The 23367-nt window shown below is 40.5% G+C and overlaps 1 protein-coding gene and 1 non-coding gene across 4 annotated transcripts in view; both read right to left on the bottom strand.

Moving 5' to 3' along the window:
- Positions 1 to 20248, bottom strand: part of CRCP (CGRP receptor component) — a 32811-nt gene extending 12563 nt beyond the window's left edge. The window contains exons 1-4 of one of the 3 annotated variants that reach the window (XM_061368926.1): positions 20200 to 20248; positions 15625 to 15661; positions 12392 to 12490; positions 9126 to 9220 (exon numbers count right to left, since the gene is read on the bottom strand). In XM_061368926.1, coding sequence (XP_061224910.1) covers positions 9126 to 9220; positions 12392 to 12490; positions 15625 to 15661; positions 20200 to 20222 — 254 coding nt within the window. In that variant the 5' untranslated portion in view covers positions 20223 to 20248. Of the gene's footprint in view, positions 1 to 9125; positions 9221 to 12391; positions 12491 to 15624; positions 15662 to 16900; positions 17375 to 19714; positions 19753 to 20199 lie in introns of those variants that run through there. The other 2 variants (XM_061368932.1, XM_061368939.1) reach the window with 2 other exon arrangements.
- TRNAG-GCC (transfer RNA glycine (anticodon GCC)) lies at positions 19907 to 19977 on the bottom strand. Its single transcript has one exon. It is a non-coding gene; the product is annotated as a tRNA-Gly (tRNA).
- Positions 20249 to 23367: the final 3119 nt, after the last annotated feature.

Raw genomic sequence — 23367 nt, forward strand, 5'->3', positions numbered from 1 at the left:
CTTAAGAGAGTAGGGGCACCAGATGTTTCTATGTTCTTTGAGGCCTCTACTAACTCATGCTGTGAAGGAATGCACGCTCATGGCCTCTCTCCAGACCTCCTTCATCTTGGAGATCCTGCAGTACCCCGAAAAGGATCTGTCCTTGCACTCATGAACTGTAAGGTGCAAAAATACAGGAGGATGCAGGGGAGAAGGTTCTTTGTGTCAATTATAGTATAAATCAGTATTTAAAGGCAGTGACTGTAGTGACTACATTCTCTATTCCCTCCTGAGTAACTGTTTACATTTTCCTCACTCTCCTGTTAACACTCCCTTGGCAACACAGGGTTTGGTCTTAACTTCTGAATCCTGTGATTTTACAGACATCACAAAGGAATCAGAATTAGCTTGGAGAGCCAAATTTAGATTGCTTTGGGTTTGGAGAATCAAGCATGAAAGCCAAATATGTTTCCATTGGTGGGAAGCAGTGAATACACCTCCTCCATTTTCCCACGCTAACCACTTATACCTATTGGGCAGCTTGACCAGTACAGCAAGAGACTACTAAAAGCATGGCTGAATTTAACACTGAACCAAGAGCACCACTGTTGGCTGGTTTGTCAGAAAGATAAGGTATTGGTAACTGCTGCCGTTTCCTACTGTCAGAAGTAATGAAGGACAGAAAGAAAACCTTAATGCTGTCAGGAGACAAGTACTGAAATCCTTTACACTAGAACTAAAATTGAGAGGTCATTTAAGGAATTAATGAGAGAAAGAAACACACCTTTGTAAAACTGTAGCGAAAGACATCGCTGCCGTAAAAGCAGAAGTCCTAATAGAGCTGGGTGAAGAATATTAAAGATCTCCTGGCTAATTCAATTGAATGAAGGCATGAAAGGTTTAATGTTTTTTCCCCAAGAGCTAGGAAACTGCCTGGTTCTGTGCCTGGAGCACTTGACAGAGGCACAGAAGCTGCCTCTCTGGTCCTGGCTTTCAATGTTGTTTGCTTTATGGTCCCTGGCCAAACACATGTCCATACCTCAGTTTCCAGACAGCTAAAACAGAGACGTTATTTTCAGTTCTCACAGGAGAGCCAGGAGGATATCTCCTTGTAAAACACCTCCCCTTCCTCCCAAAGCCCTATTTATAGACTTTTACATCCACTGTTTAATGAATTCATAACTGTATACAAGTTTTTCACTGCACTGCACACTCACATGCCACTTCTCACATCAGTCTTTTCAAACAAGTCATTCTTCACTTCTGCAGCAAGCCATATCCCAGTCCTATCCTATAGCTCCACCACCTCTCCAGATGAAACATATAATTTGACTTTTACTGAACCACACATACAAGAGAGATTCTCTTATTCTTGTTTTTCAAAGCAGTACCTTTGAAGTTTATTTCCAACAAAACTTCAGAGCCAAATAAACAGGCTCAAAGAGCCAAAGCCATATCATGCCTGTGCTGAAGAATGCAAATCTTACTTATACACAGCTATTTTACAACACATACAACTCCATCATGTTTAGCACTGAAAGACTACTGGCAGAGCAGTAAATAACAGAAGTAAGTTAAACCCAATGACACGCGTGATTAAACCGATCAGTGAAACTGTTCATGTTTGCTTAAGACGAGAAATATAGGACACAATAAAGGTCACCTGTCAAATACTTTTTGCTTATAAAGCCATTAACATTTCTGTAACTCATTAGGGAACAGACAGAAGTGTTACAGATGGGACAAAAGGAATAATGCTGAAGCATTATTTCTGCAAAGATCATATCCTTCACAGTGTTTGCTGTTTCTAAAATGTGTACAGAAGAATGAGAGATAATTTGCAAGGAAGTAATTAGAATGTGTTAGCTGAAAAATTTCATGCCTGGTTTTGATCTGTCAAGCTCCCTACTGGAAAAATGACTCAGAACATCAAAAAGGAATTAGCACCAGGGTGCAAGAAAACAAAAGCTGCATAAATGACATATTTCCTCTGAAGGTGCTTGTGTAGTGTTACAGGGGTTTAGAAATCATAAACACCAACACTGAAAAATAATAATCTTTAGACATGTTAACTTTAGAGAATTACAACTTAAGCAATGTATTTGTTTTATTTACATAGAGCTGGAATCCAAAGACACTGAGAAATGACAACCTATTCAGTAACCGGCATCTGAAAATTGGTACCCAGCCATCTATTTGCTGATCAACCTAAAGAGCATTCTGATAATGAAGATAGAAGTTACTGTATTTTGGTAAAATACTGCAAGATGGCAAAGGGATAACTGACTATAACTGAAGACAACTGGACAGGTATGTTGACAGTAGTGTGGGTGCAGTGGGTACTAGTATGGGTAGATATGCTTCTGCAATAGAGAACAGTAACTTTTTCTCTAAGCTGCTAAGATTAATCAAGAAATACTAAGCATGTGTGTGTGCAAGACATGAACAGCTACCTCTGCTTACACGGAGGACCACCTTAGCAGCTCTTCCTGCTCCTTGTAAGTGACTTACTTCAAGTGAACTGAGACCAGCTCAGGGAACCCTTTTGATGTCTTTATCCCACCTCTTCTCCCTGTGTGTAATTTCTAACCTTACTCTTAACAAGAGGAGCGATGAGAAGGTTACTACTCCTGGCATCCCCTTGAGGCAAATACAAAAATGCCTCTGAAGTTCAATGCTGCAATAGAGAAGTGGATTACTCAGCCCTCAACATTAGCAGTGTAGCACTGCATGCACTTTAAGCTGGAGCTCAGTACCCACTGCACTGACTTTATCCAACACCGATACCAAAAACTGGCTATTAGCATCAGTATCTCTCTGTACCTGGCATTTCTTGCAAGCACATGCACAAATCAGAACCTGAATACCCACAATTCTGCCAAAACCAAGCTTTAAGGCAGGCAAATACTGCAAGCCTCAACATGCATCAATATCACTACTGACTGCAGTACTCTGCTTGGGCATAAGACACAATAAGCCTGAATTTAGTTCATGCTCCATTAAATCTAAGAAATAAACCAAACTTCTGCCAACTCACATAAAACCATCTTCACACTTCTACAGCACGTGTGCTTACCCTTATGCTCATTAAATAAAAAGGATAACCACCCCATTCATCTAAACAGAGGGTGAAGAACACTTTCAGCTTAATTGGGGGGGGGCCCCCCCCCCAGTCTGTATTTGTATTTTCTCTAGACTGCCTGGATTTGCGTTAACACTGTTTGGGACATGAAAGCTGCTCATTCAAGAGAATGCACACAAAAGATGAGTGACGTCTGCAGCCATTTTTTCACATAAAAGCAAGATTCCACTAATCAGAGTTAATTGTCCGTTGTGCAGACTCTTACAGGACCTGCCTAGGGAGAAATCCCAAAATGGCAATTTCCCACTTCTAGGCCGCATCCAGCAGCAGCTGAGACTCAGCTAAAGCCAAGATCAGCATTTCCAGCTGAGGGCAAAATTATGTGGAGATGGCATCGGGACATACAAAGCTCAGGCTGCAGGAGACAAAAATGTGCGCAGTTATGGGAGAAGAAAGTGGGTCTGAGGTCTGTGTTTGAGGGGAGAGCGTAGGAGGTGAGGACGGAGATTACAGTGCTGGAATCCTTTACAGTAAAAACTAAGTTCTTCTACAAGACAAAAAAAGCACTGCCTTGTGTTCAAGATCACACTGCATATCTGGGTAGAAAAATGGACCGTACACTGTTGTAGTGCATACTGCATTACTCTTCATCAGGGACTGTAGTGATAAGACAAGGGGTGATGGGTTCAAACTTAAACAGGGGAAGTTGAGGTTGGATATAAGAAACAAGTTCTTTACTGTGAGGGTGGTGAGCCCCTGGAACAGGTTGCCCAAAGAAGTTGTGAATGCTCCATCCCTGGCACTGTTCAAGGCCAGGCTGGACAGAGCCTTGAGCGTCACGGTCTAGGGTGAGGTGTCCCTGCCCATGGCAGGGGGGTGGAACTGGATGACTTTAAGGTCCTTTCCAACCCAAACCATTCTATGATAACCATTTCACAGATTAAAAATAGTAATAAAACCAGTCACATATGTAAATTAAGACAAAATGTATCATATCCTGTCAGCAGTGTGCCAAATATTTACAGCTTTTTAAGTAAAACTCGGTATTGTATGTTTTTAGCTACTGAACTCCTAGACTGTATGCAAATATATATGTATGCACATTTTGTTTCTCTAGTAAGAGATCTATAGGCATGGGTAAGAATGGAATCAGTGCCAAGATACAGCATACACAGCTAAAAAAAAAAATCCCCTAAAACATCTGTGACTGTGCAGAGGCAAATTTATCCTCAAGAATATATGCTTTTTAGTTGCTAGGAAAACCATAAACTAACATCAAATAACCATGGCTTTCATTACTAGCTGAAAATACTTAAGAGTCAAATGCTATGGTCTTAAGTCAACCACAGCAACTGGTGTAAAATGTCTGAATCAAGATCACACAAGATCTGGCTTAGGGATGAGCAGTCCTGAGCTGTGGCCTGTGAAATCACAGTACCAGTCTGCCCATGGGCTGTGTTCTCCTTGGGCCTACCACAGTACTTCAGTGCCAGGACATTTGTCCAGGATGAAATCTGAGGGCTGATAATGGCATCTGAATATGAAAAATTGAGCAACACTGCTACACACTAAAGGGTTAATTTCTAGCCCATTTAGAGGGAAACACAACAGCCTTTTTAAAGAGCATTCAATGATGCTATTGTTAAATTGGCTTTAGCGTTGAATATTCATTTCAAAGCTCCGGAGGAGACAAAAATTACAAAGGAAATCATTCAGTGTTTAATATTGCAGAGGTTTATATTTGTTGTAGTTTTTGGCAATAATGAGGGAAAATACTTTCTAGAAGTACTGCTGATTTTCAGCTCAACCTTTCCTTGAATGTGTTAACATAGGGACAAAAAGGGCAATGTTTATGTCCATTTTTGAGAGACGTATACTAATACGCAGTGATTGGAAATGTGATTATTCCAAAATTCAATCCAAGATAGCTATCAGGAACAGGGAGAAGTACAAGCAGAGCCAACTTTCGTTTGATGGCAATTACAGAGCGCAAGTTTAATAAATGTTCTTTTCATACAGTGCCATTCACACCACCTTAGAAAATATGAAGCCATTCCAGGGACTAAAACTGGAAAATTAGCTGCCAGTGGCATAGTGTATTTCCAAGTACAACATGGCTTACTGTACTGCATTAGCCAAAGCTTGAGGCCTCCACAAGGTAATAATAAACCTCAGTACAATGTCAGTTCAGAGCTTTTCACTGTATAAAAATCTCAGTTCTACAGTTTGGATTCTACCAAAATAATTGATGACAAGTTAAAAACTGTGCTTAACCACACTTTACTGACAATGAGTGAAATCTACCTTTAGATGTCATTGAATTTGCTCCATTTATCAAGGCAGTTATCTGAGATGACTTGGAAAGGGTCGTTTGTACACATTAGTGTATTTTAAATGAGAAAATCCCAGAAAACGGATGCTGTCAGCAGAAAAGATATGCTGGTCTGGTAACCTGAGTAGCAAACAGCAGCAGTAACAGATAGAAAAGGCTTAGGGTGATTTTACAGGAACCACACCATGTGCCAACACAAGGCTATCAGCAAACTGGAGCCAGAACGTTTCAGAGCCTTCAGGTTTGGTGGAAGGAGTGCAGGAGAAATGAAAATTCACTTGATGAAAAGCTCCGGTCTTTAAATGAACGGTGCCTCAATTCTTGTCAGCTCTTTTCTCGCTACCTTGAAATTCTCACATGCAGTAGCACAACCTAGTGCTTGAGTGCTGCAATAACATGCTGAGCAGAGACTGCGAGCTCAGCACACTACCTACCTCCATCAGGTTTTAGGTAACAGCTGCAAATCCTTCTTCCATTCAAAGCCCTGAAGCCCCTGTATTAGAAAAGATGCTGAGCCTAACAGCACAAACGCACTGCTTAAGTGTTTCCTCCCTGAGGAAGAGGCAGAGTCGTAACGAGGAACTGAAAGAGCAGAGGAAGCAGTCTAAGATGACGGGATGTTTGTGACCAATCTTTTAACCAGATCCTCTAATCCTCTTGCAACAAGAAAACAGAAAAGACTGCTGTGCCCTCACCGAGGATAGACACCAACTAACACATATCTTAAATCAAATCACCTACTTCCAGAAAGCTGTTACCAGCAGAGACAGCATATGACCAGCTAAGCAATTAAAGGAGAGAGCACATCTTTAAAAGCCTTGCCCAGAAAGTAAGTGGCAAAGAAAGACTCTGAAGTTTATTACCCTTCATGGGAGGAAAGGTCATTACAGCAAAATCATGCAAGCAAGGTCTTGGGACAGCAAACATCGAAGATTGAAGCAATCATCCTTCCTCCCAAAGGGGGAGAAAGCTCTCTACCAGGTTAACAGGAACAAAATCTCTAGTGAAGTCTTTTATACAAATACCACAGAATGGAAATGATTAAAGCCTTCAGTTTCTCATTTATTTAACAACAGAGCAGTGTTGAAATGATCCTGGTTATGAACCAAAGGGTAGTTCAGAATTTCCTTGGAGGCATTGCTATTTTAAGTGGTTTAACATAAAATGCATTATATAGTAATGGCACACCATATGCTTTCTGTGTTTTGCTGTGAAGAGACTGCCAGATGGGCTTTGATACTTCTAGCTTCAAGTGTCTGAATGGAAAAGATTAGAAGAAAGAAGAACTGCCAAGATCACACTAAATAATTCTGTTTCTTCTTTTGTAAAGTATGTGGCAAACGCAGAGCTGCCACGTTCTTTACCAGATGACAAAGATATTAACAAAGTTGTGCAGGATGCTCAAGAAACTAAGGTGTCACAGTCCAATCTGAGCTAAGATAAGCCATAAATGCAGTAAATTTGGAACCTAAATTAGTGGTTGGCTGTTCACACTCTCATCCCTCTGCCACGAAGCAGAAGGAAATGATTTTGGAATAACTCTCTTGCTTACCTCATAGATTGATTCAGAAAAAAAGGACAGAGAGGATGACACATAAAACCAAAGGCACTTCCTAGCATCCATAAGAAATAGTCAGAAATCTCATTTCAAGCTTGCAATTACTTCAACTTTTGCAGCAGTGCTGTATTCAAGCTCACAGAACAGGCAGGTATGAGAAGGGGAATATCTGGGTAGATCTTCACAAAACAGGTAGGCACTATGGGAGACCAAGAGATTCTGTAGCAAGAATTTTCATCCTTACAACCCAACATGACTTAGTTTCACTCCTGGAGACCCCATACAGGGGAGCAGATGCAATCAAGTCATCTAATGTCATACGTCCACTGCCTTTTTGTAAGAGTTAACCATGAGGTCCTGGTCAAATTCTACCTGAAAGAAGTTTAAAAATGAGCTTTAAGACAAGAACAAAAAACCCCAAAACACTCGGCTTTTAATGGGACTCATTCAGTTACTTCTGAAAAATACTCTTCTGCCTTTTTAACTCCCACTGGCTTTTTGCTGTGATACAGCATTCTTCTAGTGCTTTCCTAAACTGGCGTCCTGTACAGACTGAACCAGCTTATTTCTCTTCAAAAAGCATGACTGTTTCACACTACCAGAAATGAAGAGGATGTTCATTATTTACTCAATAAATAGTTTGCTGCCAATTTAATACACTTTCGTTTCCATACTACCAGGTCTTTATATTCAAGAGTGTTTTCTCCATGCTTCAACATGCCTACTATATAAACTAACATCCCACTATATAACATGAGCTATGGGAGGACTAAACACTGATGTACTGACCTTGCAACTTTAGTTCTACAAAAGAAAGCACTACAAGCAAAGTTACAATACCCATGGCAAAGCTTCCAAGTACTACCGCCCCTGTGTCTGCAGAGACAGCAATACTGTGATCAGAGCTGCTGACAGACTGGATGTGAGCATGACTGTTTGTAGAGAGGGGGCACTGAAAGCCAACAAAATAGCTGACCATCTGCTTTCTACACAACTTACTGTGCTATGGACAGGGTAAAAACTTGCCTCGTAGCACTGCTCTCTCCAGATGCTCTCACTTTGCATTTATTTCTGTGACACAACCAAATTATTAGCAGTTCTCCTTCCCAGAACATGAACTCTCTGGGAGTCCTTCCAGCAGGGAAAAGAACGCAGTCAGTGTCTATACAGCATAAACTACCCCTTCGTGGTGAAGGAGGAGGCATTTAGAAGCAACTAAATCTTTGTTCTCTCTGCTTTTAGAATCAGATGACTGATTAGAGCTATCCAAGCAAGTAGCCAACTGATGCAATTTCGTTTTGGATCTGACTATTTACAGCAGGCTTTGCTCACACTCTGCAGAGAGGTTCAAGAGGATTATGCATTCCAAGCACTGTGAACAGGTATTTGCATCACTGCCAAAGAGGAAAAATGCCCTTTGAGTCTTCTTGTAACTATGAAGGAAATATTTTCTTTTCTACACAGGACTTCCCAAAATAAGAAGAATGAACTCCAGGTTCAACTTTACTGGAAACTGCAGGAGGGGAGGCTCAGTGACACAGTATTTACGTAACTGAAACGTACATCTCAGAAATCCTGGGGGACAAACACCACAAAAAGAGAAGCTGAACATCTCAGTTTGCTCTGGAGTAAATAGAGAGCATAACCCTGTTTTGACAGATTCACCTGAAAATTAACTTCAGAATAAGATTTTCCCCATACATTTATATTAGAATTTTATTTACTTATTACCTCCCTGCAACACAATCACCTTTTTTTTAATCACCTCTTTGGAAGGAACGCATTTTTCCTTTAGAAAGTTCACAAAAATAGAGCAGGAGTTGGGTTAGGGGGTTCTTTGCAGTTCTCTTACTGTGTTCAAAACCCATTTACAACTTACAACTTCATCCTCAGAAAACATTTTATGGACTCTATTTTGCACTTGGACCATGTGAAAACATGCTAAAACCCAGCACACTGACAAGAACCTACCTGAGATATACAGTGGTAACCACTGGCCCACTTAAGGAAATACTCATCCATGTAGGTGTTAGCGAGTGAAGGAGAAGATGTTTGGATGAGTAATGGTAGAATATAGGTTGATCAAAACCCAACAGGTTATCATACTGTGCACTTGGGGATCAGTTTTTCAACATTACCATGAGTTTATACTTCTAATCAAAAGCACAACTTACTTGGTTAGCTTATGGCCTTTCATTGCTATGAGGAAATTCCTCACCGTCTCGGGACTCTGGTACCTACAGGGTGTTTTGGAAATGTACTTCAGGGTCTGCAACAGACAGAAAGAAAGTATTTGTTATTTCACAGTTACTCTTTGGTCTACCGGTTGTGCATGGAACAAGCTGGTTTTTGGGAAGTCTCCTCAGTATTACTGAGAAAAACTGGAAAAGTCAATTCCAGTGCTTGGGGTTTGGTTTCTTATTTAGCAGTGGGAAGCACTGTCATAGATGACACAGATCACTCACATTTTTCTACCTTCAATAAGCCTATACTGATATGTGCTGAGGGAGTAAGAAACAGGCAACACCTAACTACAACTTTACGTGATGGAAATTACATTAGTACTTATCCAGAAAGCCCCAGCAAATTTATTCTGTAATGACATGAATCAACCAGTTCATTACACATCCAGGTGAGAATCACAGCTTTGACTATTCCCTCCGTGGCCCTGGAGGCCATTCCTCTTATCTCTTCAAAGCCCAAAGTCTTCTTCAAGAAGAACACAGGAAAGGATCGAGTTTTAGCTCTGTCTACTAAAAACCCACCTACTGCAGTGACAGCAGACACTTGCTTTCTTGGCTTGAAATGATTTTACGTGATGCTAAGACTGTGATCAAGACATACTTACAGCTGTGCTGAATAGTATCACTCAGATTTACTTCTTTTAAAACTACCAAACATTTACTGTCAAAGCTAGATTAAAAAGTTAAAAAGTTTTGTGGTGTTTATTTCTTTGTTGTTGGTTTGGGGGTGTGAGGGTTTCTTTGTTTTCAAGCAGTAACACTTCAGACAAGTTTGATCCTATTCATCCTTAAAACCATGTTATCCTCTGCCAAGCTTTCACATACTCATTGCCAGGGATACTCTCACTGCCAACCCATAAATAACTCAGTAAGCTCTCCAATCTATGGTTGTTTTCATCCTTCATATGCTATTTGGCAATACTTTGTGAAAGTTCATTGAAGCAGGTTAGATGGGTTGTCATGAACATCTGCAAGAACTATGAGAAATGCTCATCTGACAAGACAATTTATCTTTGCTCTACCTTTTGCATGTAACAGCCATCAACCTCAGCTAACTGTTGCAGCATGTTACATCTGCTTGCTTTGTTTAAAACAACAGGACATGCAGCAGACAGATAATACATAATGTAACTTGACAGGAGTAAGAACCAAACATCTGTTGACAAAAACTCCACACAAATTCCAATTCACAGCTGTCTTTTCAGTGGAAATAGCTTAGAATCTTGCTGAATGTTGCTTGCTGCTGGGATTAGACCCCAAAATGAAACTTGAAAATAACGCTCATCAGTGGCAAAGACAAGGAAATCCTTGCATTGTCTGCACTGTGTGCATCAGCAACTGAAGGATTTAAGACTATTGTCAATGTTTGGTTTGCATTAAGGAAGAAAATCTTCACCTGTTGAGTACCAATACAACTGACTCCTGGTGCACTTACTGGATGGCAAATAGAGAGACACGTGTAGCAGGACACCACATGCACAGATTGTCTATAACGATAATAAAACCCCCTACAATTCTACATGGTAATCTGAGTTTCTTTCTTAGAAAATGTTATATATTTATATTGGAAAGTCAGAGGCCAAAAAGGCAGCATCAGTATCCTCAAAACAGAAAACAACAGGCACTGGTTAAAAATGAGCTATAAGAGCAACTAAGGCAAATCAGAAAATAGGTAAATGTATTTCCAGTGTATCTCCATTCAAATACGTTATCATTTTAAAATGTTAGGTAAAAGAAAAGAGACTTCAACAGCACAGGATAAATCATCCTACTACATAGGTAGAGAACTGATGAAATATGAATCACTGGTATTTTAAGCACAAGGCTCATTGGACTGTTCAGAAATATATTTAAAAGCACAATAAGGTGTTAGATACCCCTCCTTTCTACAAGCCGTGCCTGACCTTTTCAGACAAAATGAAGTTGTCACTCATCAATAATGACTGATACTAAATCATCATATTGTCATGTAATAAAATTGCTTAATAGGAGTCATTTTCTTTTCCAGTTTAGTCTTTCTTTAGCAATTTCAAATCAAAGTGCTGGACATACAGCAGAACAGAGCTCCAGTTTAGAAAGCTTCACCTAGTTATTTCACTACCAGTGGATACAAGCCTGTCCACAGTTCATGAAGACATACTCAGTATGAACAAAGACAATCAAATTCTGGTTTTCTTTCAGTCAGATATAAAGAAAATATACCTAGAGTGTATACCAGTTTCACTCCATGCACAAAAGTAAGCTTCCTATAGGTACTTAACACATAGCAATTTAACAAAGCGATTAAAGCTTTAAGGTACCTTCTGACAGCATATACTTACAGGGTCTTTCTCAGCTGTTTCAAAGTGGTACAGGAAGAGACTGTCTGTCTCCATGAAGATTTAAATTAGACTTTATGTAAGCCCCTATTTTGTTGAATATGAGGCTTAGGAATTACAACCCGGTACCTTTTCAAACAAAGCCAGAACTAAAACTAAACAAAGCCGAGGCCAAATCTTATTCTCATGAGTAGTTTTGCTGCTCAACAGGATTACTCATGCAAGCAAGGCAAACTGCTTTCAACTCAATGCTAATCATGGTGCTACTCACGCAATTCTCCAACACAGACACAACAGGTCACACTGCAAGTCTGTATTGAAGTTGCTCATTTGAGATTTCATACAATTTCATACAATTTTAGAAGTTTTTCCTAGCAATAGATTAAACCATCATTACCAGTCTGACATCCAACTCATGTTGCCATCTGAGTAAATGATTTGGCTATTCTTTTGACAAAAAGAAAAAAAATAGTTGGAAATTAGTTTATTTCTGTTAATACAGAAAATACCACATGTGACCTGTGCCTCAGTTTTGGAATCATGATTACATGGTACCATCAATTCATCAGATGAAAGAAAGCTCTGCTCTGTATCTTAAAAGAAGAGAATATTTGGGATAAGAATAATAATAAGAAAAGAAGTCACAAAACTAAAACAGTTAACAAACCATTGTGACAGATTTTAGTAAGAGCAGTCTCTGCTCCGATAGTGCAGGCAGCCATAACCTGAGCAAAGTGACCACAGAAAAGTGGCAAATACAGCACTCAACTGTAGTTTATACAGGGGAGATCTGATACAAAATTGTTAATATACAGACCTAAGGAAGTGACCTACTCCAGTCTGGGCTAATTTGCAAAGGAATGTCACAGTGCTACTCACTTCATACATGATCGTGTTCAGATTCTGCTGACCAGAGCTCTGCTTGTTTCTCCCACTCTCTTTGCGCTGCTGCTTAAGATCAGTGAGTAACTGGAACACCTGAGGGAAAAAAATACAGTATTTTAGACCATTTGAGAGCATTTTCCCAGGAAAACAGAAATGAACAATGCAAAATCCTGCCAACCAAACAAAAATAACGTGGCTACTTTGGTGAAGAATGCACCAGCAATTGAAGTGAAAAATGTTACAGCACCAGAACAATGAAAAGGTATGTAAATTGATTTTTAATAACAGATTTTCAGCACTTGTTAAGCGTTATCCAAGAGCTCCAAAGGAAAAGTTGCCAGGATTAATCCATCCTACTTGTTTATCTTATGTTCTGAACACGGTTGGGTCATACCCTGATGTACTGGCACAGAGCTCCCATTTAAGTATGAGTGACGCTTGAAGCAAAAAGTCACACAAGTTTATGGCCCTACTGAATTTGTTACAAGAGATGGACCTATAATATTAAAAGGGATACGTATCCCATCTCACAGAGATGCAATTTTACTTTATGTGCAAAAAAAGTAAACTCGACAACTGTCAAAATGCCAGGAACCAACTAAATAAAGGCTTGACCTATAGAAGCTCCAGAAATTAGTGATCCCATTATAAATTCCAGTGGAGTTATTCATAATAGTAAATGTTACAGTGACCAGCACAGTGTTATGGTATGTTAAACCACAAAGATTAAATTAGCTCCCCATTTCATCATAGCAATGTAATATAAGCAGACATTCCTGAAAAGAATGCAATAAACTTATCTTCACATTTATGATACAGTGATTATTAACGTAGGAACGCGATTCGAAGTCTGAAGGCAAGGAAGATGTTTTGATTTTTGCAACTGTGCTTTGTCAACTTCGCTGCAACACCACAACATCTTTACTCATCATAGCTACATCCACAGTAACATGCTGAGACAGCATCACAATTACTCTTTTATTCCCATACTAAATCACGTTAGGTTGAAATTTCTTCAGATGTTTTGCTTCAGGCTTTACAGTATATCAGGAGCCAATACCCACAGCAAAGTAACAGACGACTTCTTTCTATTCATCCCTTAATTTTTAACTAGCTTCATTCAAGATCAGGATAAGATCTCTGGATCATATAAGACATCTTGATCATATCAAGATCCATGATAGACTGACAAGTCCATAGAAATAAGAACACAAACATTTCTAGATACTGAGAAATAAGAACATAACCTGCAATCCCTTTATACTGCATCTTCTGTGAACACCCGTCAATCCTGACTTGAAAGCCAAAACTCAAGTTAGGAATTTTTACCTAATATATATTTGAAGAAAATGTAGCCAGTGACACCAAAACACAACGTAACAACTCAAAACTCACACAAGAAATGTAGGCATGGAACATAAAACATGTCAATCCTGAATACTTCTTTCAAACACCACTTTCTGAGCAAAATATTACCTCGATACAGAGAATGTTAGCTATGGCAGTCAAACTGCAACTGAAAAGAGGAGCAAACAGAAAGATATCACTAGTTTCAGGGGAATCAGTATTTTGAAGAGCAGTGAAAAGCCATGCCCCAAAAGCCTATAGCTGCAGACACTGCAAATCCCTTCCTGTAAAGAATGAAAAGCTGCATATGTGACAACTTTGCTGTGAAAGGGAAATGAGAAATAAGCATTCTCATCAGTATAACTTCATTTTCCACTTCCTTTTGCTCTTTTCCAACACACATGGTACATTCACCAACAAAAGGACTCAGCTGAAGAAAAGTTCTGACCAGAGAGCATGAAGAATGGATTCTGCAATTCTCTCTATTCTGGACCATACCTTTAGGACACATGTAGATTTTACACAACGTGGCTGGCATCACATGAACCTCAGCAGACAGTATCTATATTCCAACAATATCCCAGCATGTGAAGAAGGCAGAGATGATTTTGCAGTAAATAATCTCTGAAACACTTGCAATTTTCCTTCAATAGTAGTTGTTTCTAACAAACAGCCACCTAATACTAGTTTGGCTGACAAAATATCATCTATTTCTCAGGCAAAACAGTTCTTTCCAAGTGAGTCATTAAAGCCCTTCTAACAGTCCCCAGATGGTTGCTCTGCTGTACACAGACAGATGCAGTTCATGATAAAACATTTCAAGATTTATTTCAGAAGAGATGGAAACAGCTGTGCAACACTCAAGCTTCAGTAACAAAATAATACAAAGCAGTTGGCTCATTAAAACCATGCCAAAAACTTACATTCATGAACAAAGCACTGAAATCTCTCCAATACCTGACTGCATTGCTATTTGTTTCGTGTATGCCAATATTCATTGTTTGTTTCAACAGGCCACTGTAACTTCCTTGTGGCTCCAGACTAAGGGACATCACTGGCTCCTAGGAGTGTTTATACTGAATAACGCATGTCAGATGAGCCAACTGCGTCACCCTTCCTATAATCTAACCTGCTCTGGAAGATCTTCACAAGAATACAAGCATTCAGGGCTGTAAGACTGCATTTCCAGTAGCACTGGCTTTCATACAACTATGCATTAATAACTTGCAGGTTCTTGGACATCACAAGGTTAAAGTTAAATATGAAACAGTGATTCTAGCAGCAGCCATCTGTGAAAAGTTTTCTGCAAGAGTTCTTATTTGCAATATTAAAGACACTCCAGTCATCAGCGTGTCACTCACTTGGTGCTATACTGGCTTGGCAAAAGATTAAACTAAAAACTAAAAGAGAACTTGGATATTGCTGCTCAGTCACATGGGGGTCAACACGCACCATTTGGGAACCACTGAATCTAGTGCACTTGCCCAACTGTGCAAGTGTTTAAAGATGTGGAGAATCAAATTCTAAATGACAACCTACCATAAACAAGAGGATTCAGCAAAGTAACCACACAGCAACTGTGTAAATACTGAAGTTCAAGCTACTGACATTCTACATATCTGCTTCTCATCCATGTTTATATCTGGTTTTATAGATTTGGGACCAAACTAATAATAATACAACTCATTACTGGTAAAAACATTTCCAGATTTTCTTTGAAAAGCTTTTTTTCTTAAAACCAGATCAAATGCAGGGGGGTGGAAATCACGCACCAGTCTTGCTGACTGCCACTGACAACTTTCAACTACTACAAGGAGTATCCAAGTGACTTATGACAGCTTTAAAGTGCTGGTTCAAAACCAGAACGCAGCTAAACTTACCTCAAAGTTACTGAGCAATGCAGCGTTTGCGTCCTTCCTAAAAGGAATAATAAAAACACTTATATTCCAAATGAAACCATTTAAAGGTTTTCTTGGCTGGTCACACATTCTAAAAGAACAGATGCTGTTTCCATGAAGCGTTGCCCTCTCTGAAAATAGTTTTCCATGCATATTACATAAATATATTTTGCACGCTATGCCCCCTAAATCCTAATACACTTGTACAACATAATCTATTCACTCAGCCACTCTATTTTATTCGCTCGCCCAGTTTTACACACTAAAACCAAACTGCCTTGCTTCTTCCTTACAAAAAACCCCAAAGGCCTCTAGTTCTATCTGAATTAAGACTGATGGAAAATATAATCCAGATTACACATACCATTTATTTGTCAAGAACACAGATACTTACTATTTTAGTACAACAGACGTATGTGTGTGTATAAATAAGGCACTGTATTTACAACATATTGCTCTGAGTAAAAAAAAACCTCACTCCATTTCCTCTTTATTATAGAACCATAGAATCAACCAGGTTGGAAAAGCCCTTTAAGCTCATCCGGTCCAATTGTTCCCCAGCACTGCCAAGGCCACCACTAACCCACAGCACTGAGGGCCTCATCTACACGGTGTGTGAACACTTCCAGGGCTGGTGACTCCAGCACTGCCCTGGGCAGCCTGTTCCAATGCCTGAGCACCCTCTGGGGAAGGAATTGCCCCTAATATCCAATCTAGGAAGGAATTGTTCCTAATATCCAAAGTAAACCTCTGCTGGTGCAGCTTAAGGCAGTTTCCTCTTGTGCGCACTCCTTTATTAGCATCAGGCAATGCTGAGAGTTTCGTGTTTTCCACCAGCCAAACAATTCCCCACTAATTCTGTCCCAATTAAGCAAGAATCCTTATTCACTGCTGGTAGGTTGCCTGCACTGAGTCAAGCACATATTTAGACTCATCGTGCCTCTATTACTACCACAGCTTGTAATTTTATATTTTTAAATTCAAAAAAAGGGAGAACACCTGACCCAGAACATCCTATATTCCCCGAACAACAGGTTCTGCTGAGCAGTCAGCAGCCACAACAACAGACAGCTTCTATACAAAAGGAAAAAAAGGCCTTTCTCAGGTCTGTGCAGCAGCTTCTGAAAAAAAAAGGTACCATGTATTGTTAAGCACCATCAACTGTTTGAATAGAACTGTCACGTTCATCACTTCCAAACGAGCTCAATGCATCCACAAACTTCCACAGGTTCCATCATTGTTTTTAAATGAAAAGGACCTTCTGAAATACGCTGAGATGAACTTCAACTTCCATTCCGCTGACTCGAGTGAAGCTTCAGCCAGTGAGCTCATACACGCATTAGCTTTCATTCATGTTTTACAAACCATATAGCTTTTGTTCTTAGGTAAATGCAGTCCTCCAGAATGTTTGCATTCAGGCTATCGCTATAGAAATCCCTATGGATCAAAGACATTCTTTGTTAGAAAAAATAACACCATAGAAGAATGATATAGGGAATTACTCAGTTAAGTGAGAGGGCTATATAAATACATTAGTATACTAGTGAGGCTGTGAAAGCCATCTGAAGGTAAATAATTCAGACAATCGCTTCCTTTTTAATCGCAAAACATTATCATAGAGAAACCCACTTACTTTGTCTTCTAACAATGGACAGCAAGTGAATCAGTCCCAAATCTTTTTCTTGTGCTGCATTACCACAGTTATAAACTGATCAACAAGACCCTGCATTCAGCTTCCAAAACGTCTGCAGGACTTACAAGTAGAAACAACCTTTTCTTCAGTGCTAACTCCCCTGAAGCAGCTGCCAATTTTATCCATTCAGAAAATGAGAAATTATGAATGATGAATTCTAGTGTCTGTTTTTAAATAGTCAGCTAAACAGTCTGCTTCATTTTTATGATATTAAGCCTTAATATTAAGCTATAATAAATATAAGACTTAACATTAAGTAATAATAAATATAAGACTTAATATAAAGCAGAACGGAAAAAAAGTCATGTTAACACCAAATGTATAAACTCTTTATAAAATCTTTAACTAAGGAATATTTGCCCAAATCTGAGTCCAAACCAAAACATTACTGAGAAGGTAAAAATACTAGGAAAAGTATCCCAGAATATGGCATCACACCTCTCAAAGTCTCACTGCCCCTTTGTGGTTTTAAATCTACTACTGAAAATATGCTGCACGTTTAAATCACAATGTTTTTTGGAGGGTTCTTTAGTAGCAGATACTTCTGACACAGGATGAACTTAAGAGAGGTTTCCTTAGTTGCAAGGCTTCTCTCTATGAAGGCCATCAGGCAGGAGGCAAAAGATTAGAAATATGAACTGCCAAAATAACTCAAGTGCAAAATGGACTAAACTGTTCCATTCCAATGCACGGGACATTCACCCAAAGCTCAGGAATTCAGCCCCCATGTCTTCTACTCTGATGAGCCTTCTTATTGGTACTAAAAGAAGTAAGCTGGGCTACTCAAGGTAATAAAACACAAATGGATGCATAAACATCAGCATATCAAAAGCATCTTTCTGTGCAGGGCATATCCTACCCTTCCTCACATGCAAAAGCAACTTTTGGCCTTTGCATGTTTCACAGCATTTTTCAGTATACAACAACAAGAACAGCTCATATCCCTGCAGGCTGTTACTCATGCTAAGACTAACATAATGCAAACCTGTATTTCAATGGGTATTTCCAATTTATTATCTATTTCTGCATTTTATGTAAAGATTTGATTATAATAATACAAAATATTTAATGATAATGAAACACCCGTGGATAACACGAACTGCAACAGCTCAGCTGACTTTGGTGGATGTCGACGGACATCCCTTGGGACTCACACCCTCTGTGCTCCTACTCATTAGAAACAAGTACTACGTATGCATATAGAACCACACAATGTAATGAGCTCCACAGAACTCATGAGAATGAGTTTCTATGTTTCAAACCAGATGAAATCCTATTGTTTTGTGCCTGGGTGATGGTAATAAGTCACAAACACACACAGTGCTGTCAGCTTAGGAAGCCAACACCACTTGCTGCCTGGGGGTGGCTGGGGTAACTACCTCAACTATCAGCTAGCCAACACTTTGACTCGCCTCTCTTGTTTGCTGATGCACACAATCACATCATGAGGGTTGGAAGTGAGCTCTAGAGATCATCTTATCAACCCCCCCCTTAGGTTTTCTCCTTCTCCAGCATATTCGGCTCCCACAACGAGCTGTTCACCCAATGCTCACAGCAATAATGCTCTCCCCAAAGCTGAGGATCCACGTTTCACCTCTCCAGGGCAGGGCAGAGAAGGGAGCACAAGGAGACAGGAGGGGAGGGCAGATAGGAACTGACAGCAGGGGTCAAGCTGAGCCATGGTGCCTTTTGCCTCAACAAACAGATGCTCTGGCACCCTATTTAAGGTGAAACCCCTTCAGTTTCTCAGCAGAACGCCTGAACACACTGCTGGTTGTAGAGGTGTTAAAGGCCCAATATACCCCCCGTACACAACAGGCAGGCCTATAGAAATACCCCCACACAAACACACTGCTGGTAGGTCCACACAGCTACACAGAGTGACTTTTTACAAAGGCATGTAGCGGCCCTTGGGGGAATTGTTTTAAACTGGCAGAGATTTTGGTTAGACATTAGGAAGTTGTTCCTTGTGCTGAGGCGCTGGCACAGGGTGCCCAGAGAAGCTGTGGCTGCCCCATCCCTGGCAGTGTTCAAGGCCAGGTTGGACACAGGGGCTAGGAGCAAGCTGCTCTAGTGGAAGGCGTCCCTGCCTGTGGCAGGGGATTGGAAGTGGATGAGCTTTAAGGTGCCTTCAACCCAAACCAGTCTGGGATTCTATGATCCAGCGATACCATACACCCCACAGGCAGCCCATACACATGCGCCCCAACACACACATCAAGGCAAGCACGTATATACATAGATACATATACATAACCCTCACACACAGCACACGCAGGCCCATATAGATGTACTCACACACACCCCCTGCCCTGGGACACCCGCTGCCGCCACGACAGGCCGCGGCCGGGCCCCGCGCCCTCCCCCGCCGCTGCTTACACCTCCATCTTGTCAGGCCCTGCCGCCGCGCTGCGAGCTTCCCCTTGCACTGCCACAGGCACCCGGAGCCCGCCGGGAGACAGCGAGGGCAGTGCGGGAGAGGCCGCGTTGAGCTGCAGGAAGTTTTGGCTGCCGGAACGGAAGCGGAAAAGGAAGGAGAAATAAGGGGTGCGGGGGGAGAAAAAGATCAACTGCATTGGCCGGGAATCGAACCCGGGCCTCCCGCGTGGCAGGCGAGAATTCTACCACTGAACCACCAATGCCGACGATGATAACGCTGTTTGCACGCTGTAACTTGTAACGAGCGCGACAGACGTGAGCTCTGTTAAAACACCCCGATCCTGGCAGTTACCTGCTGCCAACTATGAGAAGGGGAAATAGTATTCTAAGAGGCCCTTCCGAATCAAATCTAGTCATGCGCAATACAGTAAGGCTGAGCTAGTTGTAGAATACTCCCATCGTCTCTTAAAGCACATGTACATAACCTTATCAAGGGCATCACTGTCATATGCCTTTTCCTACCATCACTTCTTCCCCATTTAATTTAGGTGCTGCTAAGTTATTCCAGAGCCCTTTTCATTCTCAAGATAACTGAAGATACATCATTGAATGCAAATAGCTAAAAATCCATTTGGCTACTGCAAGGGAAACAGTCTGACTGAGAGCCAGAATGAATTAATTAATTAATTTTGCCATTATCTCTCAGGCTCAAGTTTATCTGCAAACCCAGCAACACTGCCTAAGGTGTCTCATTCACTTGTTTGCAGCTGGGCTGTAAGCAAACTGGGGAACCAAGTGGATTAGACTTGTGGTCACAACCTCCCTCTTGCAATACCAACACAAAATCCACCAGCCATTTAACTCTTTCCAGCCATACCACAAGAAAGTCCACTCCCACTTTTGGGATTTTACTTCTCCTTGGGATGTTGCAAATCCTAAATCAATTCTGAATAATGTGAATATACTGCAGTGCTTCAGAAACAGGCAGGACAGCAGGCAACAAACTACTCCAAGCTCTGCAGTAACCATTGTCATCAAATCCCTAAGTGCTAGGCAAAGTTTGAAAGCCACCTGCAAAGCTTTTTTAGCCCTTTTCTGCTGAAGACCCTTAAAAAGGCTTCAGTGGACATGTGGAGCCCATCATGCACAGGTATGGCAGTGGTACAGCTAGACATTAGGTATACTCCAGAATCATTTGTCATGGAGTCCTATGGAAAAAGAGCCATGGGAAGGTCTTCAAACTGCAGACTGAAAGCTGTTGGTATGACTCAGTGGATAGGATGTAACAGATGCTGACCTTTTGCATGTCAGGATTAACCGGCATTGTAAGTTGGCCAAAACCTGCACAGCAAATGCTCTGTAACTTCTCTGCCATGTTTCAAACCCCGCACGTGAAACTGCCTGTACACCAGCTCCCAGGCAGGCTAAAGGGAATAAAGAAGGGAAAGGATGTTAGCTTTCATTTGAAAATATGGCATTTTCCAAGACTATCAAATTTCAGAGTTTTGATCCAGAAATCTATTAATCCTTGCCTGCCTCTCATCACTCTCTCTAGATACAGCTTCAGAATCTTCAGCATATGACTTTCATTTCTCTTTTGCATCCCCTCTTTATAGCTCTCCCCCATCACCAATTTATCATCTTCATTTTAATTGTTTCTCCAAAAGTTTCATTCCAGACCTTTGCTGCTGTAGTTTTTTACAATCCATGATGATGATGCCTGATCCCAGCAGCTGGGGTAAATGAGCAAATCCCAAATGCCTCTTTCCACAGCTAGTTATTTAAATAGGGATATTCTTCCTAAGTATTTCCAATGGAGACATGTATGTTAGAGTGTAAATATATATATATATGGAGCAGCTGCAGGTCCATGTGAGGGAGAAGGGGAATATCTAAGAGAGAATTCATTGTCTTTACACACAACTTTTCAGGAGATGGCAATTAGCTCAGTTCACTTTGCTTTGAATTGCTGCATTTTGGTGTTAGACAGTTATGCTACACCATCCATAGGGAATGCAGACATAGGTTTTACTAAATGTGCTTAGCATGTCAACATTTTAAGCATTGGCTTGTGATTGTTAACACTAAGGCTTGGTGAGAGAGGGGCCTCGGTATTAACTATTGAAAGCAGGGGGCCTAGTAATTGCTATTGAAAGCAGATCTGCGGGGTATTTGTGTTCTTTGTCATGAAAGATGTTTACTGGATTCAGCATTTCGCTGAGCACCATTTAGTGTCTTTTTTTGTCCTTTTACATTCAAAATTCATTAAACAAAGTTGGGGTTTTTTTCCCAACAGAAAATGTCAGCACTGCTCCACACCAGTGCCGCTGACAGTGTGTTGGAGCAGCACTTTCAGCCCACAGAGCTTTTATTCTTGTCCTAAACCAAAATGACAGTTAAAAAAAAAAGGAAGATTTTTAAAGCAGGTGCACTGCAGCAGTGTCTGCATCCTTTTTCTTCCATAAGTGAGTCCTAACATGAAAAATGCACTTCTAGAAACCACCAAAGCGCTCTTTGGAGCTGCACTCCCCAGGCATTGCGCTCTTCCAGCAACAAGTGCACTTGGAAAGGAATAGTAAGGCTGTGACTGATGACAAAAGCAGGCACAAATAAAGTTCAAAACTTTGAGGACATTCAAATACATTTAATTAAACTTCATCATGCTGCAAAATGGGCAATTTACTCTCTAGTCCTACCTCACTGTATCTCAAGATTAGAAAAGGAATATTGTAGCTGGGAATATTGATGTATGAATGATGTGCCACAAGGGAAAATAAGACCTTTCTCTCAGGCCTTCCTCAGTTTTGAACTGTGGGGTGGAGATTTGGGGCTTAATCTTCCTATTTCACTAAGCAAATAAAATGTTGAAAGAAGATGATGGGAAACCAAAATCCAAACCAAATCAAATTGAAAAGACAGTAATGAGTCTATTCCAGTGTGCATTAGAAAACCTATTTTGCAATGCCATTTCACTGTCTGACCTGCAAAAAAGTCCAGCTCCCCAGTTCCAAGCATCTTTAAGAAGTGCTATTTCTTCACTGTTCAAATTACATTAATGATTTATGCTTGGAAGTTTCACTTCCATTCTTATTATGAAAATACATTCCTCTGTATTCTACATTGCTTATTTTACAGACAGGATAGTTATTGCCTGTTTCATCTAAAAATGGGAAAAGGGAGACTGAATAATCTCCTAGCTACACACTGGGACAGGAGTTAAGCAGCATACTATAAGCAAACTAATCCCTCTGAAGTTTGCTGAACACAGTGGGATAGTGCTGACAGATCCCATGTGAAAGCACATGCCTTTGCCACATGTAATATCAGACACAGATTAATAAGATCTTACTGACATTGATGTGCTCTGGTTACAAATACAGTGTTACTATTCTCCCAACACATCAGCAATCTCTTGTCAAGGCCCAGAGAAAGGACAAGGACACTCCTAAAGGGTGAATAAGGCAAGAAAAGTGGTAAAAATGGGGGGTTTCACAGTTGGAAGGAACACAGTCGCAAGTGGTCTTTCCTAATGATCAAGGATCCAAGTGTAAAAGAGAAAAGCAGGTGAGTTGCAAAACTGAGAGAACAGCAGAAAAGGACAAGTGGGTGAGTTAAAGGAATGAAAAGAACCCAATAAAACGTGGATGAGAAAG

The sequence above is a fragment of the Neopsephotus bourkii genome, unplaced genomic scaffold, assembly GCF_033783945.1.
Source record: "Neopsephotus bourkii isolate Nb327-2 ecotype Australia unplaced genomic scaffold, CSIRO-AGI_Nbou_v1 NB_140, whole genome shotgun sequence".
Lineage (NCBI taxonomy): Eukaryota > Metazoa > Chordata > Aves > Psittaciformes > Psittacidae > Neopsephotus > Neopsephotus bourkii.